An 11,580-nucleotide genomic window follows, 5' to 3' on the forward strand; every position below is an offset into this window, starting at 1 on the left:
CTTACGTTTTATGTTGTTTATTGTAATGCTGTATACACCACACCTGGGTTTCTCTTCGTTGAGATAATACAGAGTTCCATGTCTATGTTTATGTTTAGACACAGAGAGACGGACGGCAGAGATTGTGAGAGTTGTACGTTCCTATATGAAATCTGTGTGTGTGTGTGTGAGTTGTGTCTGTGTGTGCATGACAGTGTAATGTACGTATGTATGCATGCATGGTGATGTGTGTCTGCATATGTGTCTGGTTGGTTTTTATTTTATTTTTACCGTGCCGTGCCAAGATGAAATCCTTTTGCAAAATCTTGTAAAGTAAAGACAAGTAATGAAATCTATTAAATATGAAATTCCAGTTCAAAAACAAAAAGACTTCCCTCCTAACCCCCCTTCTTATCGTCGCCACCATTAGCCCCCCCCCCCCCCCCCCCCCACCGTCACCCTCCCCCCCATTTTATTATCATGGCAACCATCCACCCTCCCGCGCGCCCTGCACGTGCTCTCTGTTTTTAAGTACTTTTCACACCTCCGCAACCATTGATGAGCTCCATGTGACTGGCATGAAACCACAGCAACGGAATGATGGACATCATCGCTTTATTCTCCTCACCACCTGTCGTGTGGATATTATGCAGGAGTTCTCAGTCGGCGCCAGCACGGGCGACAACAGCAAGTACAACAACACTTTGTCACAAGGCCGCCGCTGTCAGTGGTGGCTAGCATGCAGTCGTACTGATTTTGCCAATAAATCGCCACCCTGTCTCAGCATCACGCGCTTAGGGGGATTGGTTTCTGTCAGCATAAATTATTATCTACAGCTTCTGCGCGTGAGTGTTTGGTTTATAGTATAGTACTGTACTTCCAGCATGCTGAACAATTTCAACAAATGTTCAGGATAGAAAGTAATGAGCTAGAACTTCGCGCCCACACTTTTTGATTTATAGTACTTTACCACGAACATGTTCGACGAATGTGCAACATGAATTCTGAGACATATACGAGCATGCTGAACATGTTCGATGACTGTGCAGAAAAATTGATGTGTAAAAAGCTTCACTTCTGAGACTTGGAGAACCTATCGAAACAAAGTGTGTGGCTGTGCCAGCAACAATTAAAAAAAAGTTTGACCTCATACGTTGAAAGCACGTGAAAAAAGGAAATAATAGCACGGATCGATTTTGGTTTCAATCCCAGAGACTATTGGTGGGATTCCGATACGTCTGCTTTTTTACTCGTGCTCTGGTCAGTTTTCACTGATTCAAGCTTTCTGTGCTTGTTTTAATTTTTATCACCAATTTTATTCCACCTTGAACGTAGTGGTCTGCTGTGAAAATGACAACGGCTACATCTTTGAAGAGGTAAGTTACTGTGCGGAATGTAATCATCTTATTTATCCCACATACGTGAGAGAGACACCCGTGAGATAATAATCGTTCAAATCACACGTGTGTATATCATGTAAATGAGGTCATGTCAAGCAAGTCTGGCAGGGACCTGTTTTTCCACTGCTTATGATGCCAAAGTCACCGAGACAAACGTCATTATAGAAACAAAAATTGCGCTCGCTAATTACCCTCGATGAATCTTTAGAACAAACACGTCACGCCACACTTTCAGAGTGACGTTTCTTTGCTTTGACGTAATAGATTGCACGAGGCTTTAGAAGAGATCGAGGTTCCAAAACAAGCGTCTTCAATTTAGCTGCCTCGACTGCAAGACATTTTCAGTAAACTACACGTAAGTACAGTATGTAGGATAAACAGAATACTACATGCCTTGCTGTGTCGTACCAGATTTACACTCGTTGCTTTTTCAAATAGTGAACAGCTCGCTTTCGCTCTCAGTTCAATATTTTAAAAAACAACTCGTGTAAATCTGGTACGACACAGCAAGCCATGTAGTATTCTCTATATAAAAGGGGCTGCCTACTTATGAAATAACCTCTGTTGCAACAGGAAACTGCATAGCTTTGTCTCGTTCATCAACTCTCATTGGCAATCTCAGATGAAACGAGACCGGATGCTGCAATGGTTTCTTTGTGTCGTGTTTTGGTCATTTGCGTCACTATTACGGAATTTCATTGACGTCAACATGACAAAGTGCTGACAAAATGACACAAAACCTCGTGTTTTTAATCGAGCGCCAATATGTCGCAGACTTTTGCGTTCTTTTTGTACACGTGTGTTTGTATGTCAGCGCAAGGTTTAGGACAATTCCGTGTTAGGCTTTTGTTCTGTAAGGCTTTGGAAGATGCAAAACATTAAAATGTCTGTCAGGAGAGTTGTTTCAATTGACAGGAACAACTAGGAATAGCTTTTGCGTGGGAAACGAATTTGACTTAATGCAAGAGCAGTCCACGGTCCACAATCAAACGTGTTCAAAAAATGTGTCGGTACTTTGAGATGTCAACACATTCACGTGTTCTTGGTGGGCTGATAAGCATAACGATTTTGAGCAAACTGCATGTGTTTTGTCCAAGTACCGTACAGTCTTTCGGATCTATCAGTCTGTCAGTCGCTTCTTCCTGTTTATTACACCCCCGGTATAGGGGTGTGTATAGGATTCGCTCGATGTGTTTGTTTGTTTGTTTGGGTGTGTGTTTGTGTTCGCATATAGATCTCAAGAATGAACGGACCGATCGTCACCAAACTTGGTGAACAGGTTCTATACATTCCTGAGACGGTCCTTACAAAAATTGTGACCAGTCAAACACACGGTTAGGGAGTTATTGGTGGATTAAGATTCTACAAGGACTTATAGCGGGACATATTAATGGTGAAAGGGAAATAACCTTCTCAGTTGGTGGCAGTGAGAATGGTTATTTCCCTTTGACCAACGGGGGTGTTTTTCCTACCTCGGAGGAATTTCTTGTTTGGTTTGCTGCCGCTGGGTAGTTGTTTCCCAAAAGATTAACCTGAACAGTCTTCTTGGGTTGGCTGTGTATCGTGAATGACGGTACACAAGGTAAAAATGTCATCGAGCAGGATAATCCGTACGTAAGGTTTCAGAAAGGCAACTTTGTTGCACGTGTCCACACCAGAATCAACTCCTTCGATTGTAACACACACAGAGACACACAAACACACAAACACACACAGACAGAGGTTAGGTAGCAAGACAGCCTGAGAGAGACATGCATAAACAAACAAACACACACACACACACACACACACACACACACACACACACACACACACACAAAGAACCTGTTTTAATGCGGACAATGTCACAACAAAGAAGAAAATGTTCTCGGACACAACAAAGCAATTCTCATTCTGTGGATATGTGGTTTGTTGGCTTGGGAGAATGATCCAATGTGTTCAGCTCCAATTTATTATGACGACAGATTGACTGAATCTTTTAATATTGCTTTAAAAGATTTGTGTCTTGTTTTTACATTTAGTCAAGTTTTGACTAAATGTTTTAACATAGAGGGGGAATCGAGACGAGGGTCGTGGTGTATGTGTGTCTGCCTGTGTGTGTGTTTTTATTTAGGTGTACAGGAAGCGGTCAGGATGTTGATTTAGGTGTACAGGAAGCGGTCAGGATGTTGATTTAGGTGTACAGGAAGCGTTCAGGATGTTGATTTAGGTGTACAGGAAGCGGTCAGGATGTTGATTTAGGTGTACAGGAAGCGGTCAGGATGTTGATTTAGGTGTACAGGAAGCGGTCAGGATGTTGATTTAGGTGTACAGGAAGCGGTCAGGATGTTGATTTAGGTGTACAGGAAGCGGTCAGGATGTTGATTTAGGTGTACAGGAAGCGGTCAGGATGTTGAACAGGAAGCGGTCAGGATGTTGATTTAGGTGTACAGGAAGCGGTCAGGATGTTGATTTAGGTGAACAGGAAGCGGTCAGGATGTTGATTTAGGTGTACAGGAAGCGGTCAGGATGTTGATTTAGGTGTGCAGGAAGCGGTCAGGATGTTGATTTAGGTGTACAGGAAGCGTTCAGGATGTTGATTTAGGTGTACAGGAAGCGGTCAGGATGTTGATTTAGGTGTACAGGAAGCGGTCAGGATGTTGATTTAGGTGTACAGGAAGCGGTCAGGATGTTGATTTAGGTGTACAGGAAGCGGTCAGGATGTTGAACAGGAAGCGGTCAGGATGTTGATTTAGGTGTACAGGAAGCGGTCAGGATGTTGATTTAGGTGAACAGGAAGCGGTCAGGATGTTGATTTAGGTGCACAAGAAGCGGTCAGGATGTTGATTTAGGTGTGCAGGAAGCGGTCAGGATGTTGATTTAGGTGCACAGGAAGCGGTTAGGATGTTGATTTAGGTGTACAGGAAGCGTTCAGGATGTTGATTTAGGTGTACAGGAAGCGGTCAGGATGTTGATTTAGGTGTACAGGAAGCGGTCACGATGTTGATTTAGGTGTACAGGAAGCGGTCAGGTTGTTGATTTAGGTGAACAGGAAGCGGTCAGGATGTTGATTTAGGTGTACAGGAAGCGGTCAGGTTGTTGATTTAGGTGAACAGGAAGCGGTCAGGATGTTGATTTAGGTGTACAGGAAGCGGTCACGATGTTGAGTTAGGTGTACAGGAAGCGGTCAGGTTGTTGATTTAGGTGAACAGGAAGCGGTCAGGATGTTGATTTAGGTGTACAGGAAGCGGTCACGATGTTGATTTAGGTGTACAGGAAGCGGTCAGGTTGTTGATTTAGGTGAACAGGAAGCGGTCAGGATGTTGATTTAGGTGTACAGGAAGCGGTCACGATGTTGATTTAGGTGTACAGGAAGCGGTCAGGTTGTTGATTTAGGTACGTGTCCAAGTGGGGGAGGGGGGATGCTTTGTTAATCCCATGCAAAATCCTGGCCATCAGATTGAGATGGTGAGCAGAACAGTTTTCACCTGAAGGACTGACCCTTTTAAGCGAAACTCGCTACTATCTAATCAGCCCCTTTACTGCCAAATTCACCGTTACGACAAAGTAACTGTTCTTGGAAACTTGAGGATAAAACACACACATACATACACACACACACACACACATAGGTGGTTTTACAGTCATTTGGGGTCGGCTGTGTATCAAAATGCCATCTTGCTCAAAACACAGGCATTTGGGGTCTCTTTTGTTTTACGTGTTAGAAAGTTTCTTAAAACTTCAATGAGCGTTAAATGCCATTTTAAAGTGTGAAAACTCATTTCAGGAGGTTATTACATAAAATGCAACCTCCAGCGTGATTTTTAGAAAAACAGGCATTTGGGGACGATGTTTGCTGTACAGCAGTGAAATGGGGACGTATGTGTACACAAAGTGCAGAGCTAGAATTACGTTATCGGTGCTATGAATGTTTTAGGTGTTAGAAAGTTTGTTAAAACTTCAATGAGCGTTAAATGCCATTCTAAAGTGTCAAAGCTCATTTCAGGAGGTTATTACATAAAATGCAACCTCCAGCGTGATTTTTTAGAAACAAACAGGTATTTGGGGACGATGTTTGCTGTACAGCAGTGAAATGGGGACGTCGAAAAGTGCAGAGCTCCCGCAGAGCTATATGAATGGTTTCATCACATACATGGCGCGAGGCGACATATGTTGTGACAAATTTTACAAAACACGTTTTTGCGCCCGATATTTTCTTGTCATCTCCAAAGTCAAGGGACAAACACGAAATTCCTTGACTTTTGGGGTAGCGCGACTCTGTTAATTTTAAGAATTAAAAAAAAAAAAATTCATTACTAGGATGTCCCATCGTTGGGAAATTCCGGTCGCTTCCTCCGAGTGGAAAGCTAGCAGTGACAGAGTCGCACTACCCCAAGTCAAGGGATCTATTAGTCCTGTTTCGCCGTTATCCCAATTCGCCCCCATCCCATTTTGGCGACATTTCTCAGGCCAAGTGTCATTTTACCACCATATCATGTACCATTAGCTCCACATCCCATTTTGGCGCAATCCCGTTTCGCCGTTAGCCCATTTCGCCCCCATCCCATTTTTGCGACATTTTACAGGCCAAGTGTCATTTTACCACCATGTCATGTACCATTAGCTCCACGTCCCATTTTGGCGCAATCCCGTTTGGCCGTTATCCCATTTTGCCCCGATCCCATTTTTGCGACATTTCATAGGCCATGTGTCATTTTACATGCCATTCTAAAGTGTCAAAACTCATTTCAGGAGGTTATAACATAAAATGCAACCTCCAGCGTGATATTTTTTTTAGAAACAAACAGGTATTTGGGGACGATGTTTGCTGTACAGCAGTGACATGGGGACGTCGAAAAGTGCAGAGCTCCCGCAGAGCTATATGAATGGTTTCATCACATACATGGCGCGAGGCGACATATGTTGTGACAAATTTTACAAATCACGTTTTTGCGCCCGATATTTTCTTGTCATCTCCAAAGTCAAGGGACAAACACGAAATTCCTTGACTTTTGGGGTAGCGCGACTCTGTCAATTTTAAGAATTAAAAAAAAAAAAATTCATTACTAGGATGTCCCATCGTTGGGAAATTCCGGTCGCTTCCTCCGAGTGGAAAGCTAGCAGTGACAGAGTCGCACTACCCCAAGTCAAGGGATCTATTAGTCCTGTTTCGCCGTTATCCCAATTCGCCCCCATCCCATTTTGGCGACATTTCTCAGGCCAAGTGTCATTTTACCACCATATCATGTACCATTAGCTCCACATCCCATTTTGGCGCAATCCCGTTTCGCCGTTAGCCCATTTCGCCCCCATCCCATTTTTGCGACATTTTACAGGCCAAGTGTCATTTTACCACCATGTCATGTACCATTAGCTCCACGTCCCATTTTGGCGCAATCCCGTTTGGCCGTTATCCCATTTTGCCCCCATCCCATTTTTGCGACATTTCATAGGCCATGTGTCATTTTACCACCGTGTCAAACCACTAGCGCCACATTCCATTTTGTCGCCATGCCGTTTTGCCATCATCCCATTTTGCCGCCATCTCTATATCGCGACATTTTGGATTGTGGCAAAAATGGAATTTGGCGTAAACGGAATGTCTTCCTAGTTGAATAACGCAGTATAGTAGTATAGTGAGGCTTGGCAAGAAGAATAAATAAAAAATGTGATGGCGGCCAAATGGGATGGTGTCAAAATGGGATGACGCGCTATTGTTATGACACGGTAGTAAAATGACGCTTGGCTTGTGAAATGTCGCGACAATGGGATGGGGGATAAATGGAATACGGTGAAACGGCATGGCGGCCAAATGGGATATGGTGTCAAAATGGGATGTCGCGCTTTTGTTATGACATGTTAGTAAAATGCCCTGTCACGTAGTCTCAATCCAAATTGGAAATCCATAGCATCATCATTATAATCATCCTCATCTCATTAATCATTCAAAATTATAAATTTTATAAAATGACGCTTGGCTTGTGAAATGTCGCGAAAATGGGATGGGGCAAAAAATGGGACGGCGGCAAAAATGGGATTGCACCAAAATGGGATGTGGATCAGCCACTAGATTGCCAACTTTAAAGTCTTAGGTATGACCCGGTGTGACGTTTTTATCTTTCGCCGTGTTGATATTTCGATTTTCGGCCTCGTTGATCTAGTATAAACTCTACACTGAACAAAAAAAACACCCTTCGATAGTACTGATGAGCGACCTTGTGTACCTTACATTCATGGGGCCAAATTTGTCCAACCAATTATTTTATTTAACTTAGAAATTTGATTCATCCTAAAATGTTTCCCTTCTTACTCAAGGGACGTAACCACTCGGTACACGTTTTCGAAGAATTCGATTTTGGGAGTGAAATCTATTTAATTTCACAACCAATTTTCTTCACATGCAAGAAACTGACATGCTTTTCGTCCATAAATAATTTCCCTTCTTAATTTTACCAGGAAACAACATTTCAGTCTCGAGTAAATATCGAGGGGGAAATATGTACACAGGCGAAAGATGAAATCGTGACACCGGCCGAGGTTCGAACCCACGACCTCCCGATCACGGGGCGGACGCCTTACCACTAGGCTAACCGTGCCGGTTTACCCTTGAGTGACAGACGGACAGACAAAAGAATATACAGACAGACCGTAATTAACACAAACACACACACTCAGCAGAGCAAAGCGGTATGACACACACACTCAGCAGAGCAAGGCAGTATAACACAAACACTGAGTCTGATTTATGAGAATGAGAATGAGGGAGAGAGAATTGTATTGAATTGAATTGAATTAAATTAAATTGAATTGAATTGATCTTTATCGTAACACTAACAGAATAAGAAATGCTAAAATGCTCTTTTTTTCATCCCGCAGACAGTCAAAATTCTAATCAAAAACAAGGAAAGAGATAGAAATAAAAGGAACAGTTATGACAGCTTTACAGACAGACAGACAGACAGACAGACAGACAGAAAGAGAGACAAAAAAGAAACAAACAGACAGACAGACAAAGAGAGAGAGAGAGAGCCAGAGAAAGAGAGAGACAGAGAAACAGAGACATAGAGAGAAAGATAAACAGACACACAGACACCGACAGAAAAGTTGTGTGAAGAGCAGCTCAGCTGCTCTGCAGAATTTGTCTTACATTTTGGAAAGTTTTCTGACGATTTGGACGTGAAAACGAGACTGAACCCATGCAATAATTTTTTCAAAACTGCTCCGAAACTATCCCAAAATCAAGTAATTAAATGACATGTTGTTACTGTACGATAACTAAGTCTTTCAATCAATCAATCAATATGAGGCTTATATCGCGCGTATTCCGTGGGTACAGTTCTAAGCGCAGGGATTTATTTATTTTTTATTTTATTTTTATTTTATGCAATTTATATCGCGCACATATTCAAGGCGCAGGGATTTATTTATGCCGTGTGAGATGGAATTGTTTTACACAATACATCACGCATTCACATCGGCCAGCAGATTGCAGCCATTTCGGCGCATATCCTACTTTTCACGGCCTATTATTCCAAGTCACACGGGTATTTTGGTGGACATTTTTATATATGCCCAGACAATTTTGCCAGGAAAGACCCTTTTGTCAATCGTAGGATCTTTAACGTGCACACCCCAATGTAGTGTACACGAAGGGACCTCGGTTTTTCGTCTCATCCGAAAGACTAGCACTTGAACCCACCACCTAGGTTAGGAAAGGGGGGAGAAAATTGCTAACGCCCTGACCCAGGGTCGAACTCGCAACCTCTCGCTTCCGAGCGCAAGTGCGTTACCACTCGGCCACCCACCCTAACCCTAACTAAGTCTTTCCGATTTATTGTCATTCTAACTTGTTTTATCACACTCGGAAAATATTACACGCAAAATACTATCAATCAATCAATCAATCAATATGAGGCTTATATCGCGCGTATTCCGTGGGTACAGTTCTAAGCGCAGGGATTTATTTATCATTTTTTTTATCTTTTTCATTTTTTATTTTATGCATGCAATTTATATCGCGCACATATTCAAGGCGCAGGGATTTATTTATTCCGTGTGAGATGGATTTGTTTTTTTACACAATACATCACGCATTCACATCGGCCAGCAGATCGCAGCCATTTCGGCGCATATCCTACTTTTCACGGCCTATTATTCCAAGTCACACGGGTATTTTGGTGGACATTTTTATATATGCCTATACAATTTTGCCAGGAAAGACCCTTTTGTCAATCGTGGGATCTTTAACGTGCACACCCCAATGTAGTGTACACGATACTAGCGAAATTATTTTTTTTTGTTTGTTCTATAAATGTGACATGCTTTAGGCTGTTATATACTACATTATAACCGAGATGATGTTTTTAGATCCACAGATTTAGGTCGAAAATATGATAGTTTTTCTGAGATGGTGCAGACAACGTTAACCCTCATATAAATTAAATGTATTCCATGGTGGAATCCTGCTTGCACAATCTAATCTATTCAATCTAACCTAATCATAGGCACAATCAATAGAATCAAAATCCCTCACTTATATTGTCTTGCCTTTCTGCTATTCCTCCCGTCTGAGAAAGATCACAAAAGTCATCAAAATCAGGTATTTACCACTGTATGCAACAAGTTTCACAAACTCGAATTATCTCTCTTGCAAACTGACAGATTTAACACCCGCACCATATGATGTCTGACCGGACAATTGCTAATTTGTAAAAAAAAGGGGGTCCTTTACGTCCTCACAGGAAATTTTCCTTTTAGGGACATGAGTTGATGATACGCTAAAAGAAGAAAAGGAGGGAAAGAAAAGGGCAAGACCAAGCAATCCCGACCGTGATAGGACCCCGGCCCCGCTCTCCATGAATAAGGGAGGGGGGTGGGGCAATGAGAAATATACTCGGGGATAATTTTTCCTTTATATGCGTTGACTTCCTAGGGGAAGGACCATTAAAAACATGGATTTTTAATTCAATTTTAGTTTCGTTAAGAAAAAGATAAAACTCAGGACCACCTGTTAGAAGGTTTAAAAGTGACAACATTGTGAGAAAAATATAAAGAACATGCGCAAAACGTAATACTGATCTTCTATAGGGTAGTAACATTTGGATACATCATTTCATTGACGCACGCATGAGTTGCTATGCGGCATTTGTTAATTTTAAATAGGATAAAAAGATCTATCTGCGTTGTCCGTCGACCTCCCCGCCACTACAATAGTCGCAGGGGAGGCGACGTCACATTAGCAGTATTAACTGAGAGAGGAAACAGCTATCCTCTCGTTTATATAATCATGTTTTTATGTTTATTGTGTAATCCGAAAACAGGAGTTTAAAACCATCAGGAAAAAAAAAACCACACGCACACGCCCGCGAGGTGGGGCAATGCCCTTCCCTCCCTGCGAGCTGTGTGTCCCCTTTGTTTAAGTTAATACCGTTGACAAATGACGATCATATATTTATGCTGGCTTTATTTTATTTTGCCCCCCATTTAGGGAGTCCAGAATTACAAGGGACTTACAGTGATTTTTTAATTGTGAGAATTTCCTCAGACGACAGATCTCTGCTCCCCGCGAGAGCGCCGAGGGCCATGAGATAAGTGTCTAGTTTAGGGAGGGACACTTTATTTTTTGTCACAAAACAGTAGGTATCCGTTAATAAGTTGATGAGAGCCTCGGGGCTCTGCTTCTGCCTAGCAGTCACCATAGAGGTGAGGCAGAGCTCCAGGTAGCCTCTCAGGTCTTTTTCTTCTGGTTTTTGGGTTGTTATGAACACAAAGTCTCTGTGACTATCGACTTTTTTGAGGACTTTTGCTAATTTGCGAAACGAACTAACTTTATGTAGGCCACGACCTCTCAAAGGGGTGAGAACCGTGTCAGTGTATTAACCAATCATATGAACACCTTAATTGTCCGGCACGTGCGCTCTCAAAATCCACTGACCAATAGCCGACGAGAACGACATCACTGCAGGACGGTCAAGTCATGCAATCCAATTGGGCGGTGTTTATGATGCTCCCCGTGTCGACCACTGTTGCGTCTTCAAATGTCCAGTGTCAATTGTATTGGATGATTCTCAACGCCCAATACCAAACGCTTATAACTTTTATCAACGCAACTTTTAACTTGTACAGCCCCACTCCCGTCATCCTCCCGGCCCCACCCCCACACACCCAGCTTTTTCTTAGCGTACAACCACCTCATGTCCCAAATAGAATCTTATTCTGGGGA

The 11,580-nt window shown here is 42.5% G+C and overlaps 1 protein-coding gene across 1 annotated transcript in view; it reads left to right on the plus strand.

Annotated features, from left to right (window-relative positions):
• Positions 1–632: 632 nt before the first annotated feature.
• LOC138960325 (beta-1,3-galactosyltransferase 1-like) overlaps positions 633–11,580 on the plus strand; it is a 15,513-nt gene continuing 4,565 nt past the window's right edge. The window contains exon 1 of the mRNA XM_070332185.1: positions 633–1,355. Within this exon, the coding sequence (XP_070188286.1) occupies positions 1,330–1,355 (26 nt within the window). The 5' untranslated portion in view covers positions 633–1,329. The remainder of the gene's footprint in view (positions 1,356–11,580) is intronic.

The sequence above is a fragment of the Littorina saxatilis genome, linkage group LG2 (genome assembly GCF_037325665.1).
Source record: "Littorina saxatilis isolate snail1 linkage group LG2, US_GU_Lsax_2.0, whole genome shotgun sequence".
Lineage (NCBI taxonomy): Eukaryota > Metazoa > Mollusca > Gastropoda > Littorinimorpha > Littorinidae > Littorina > Littorina saxatilis.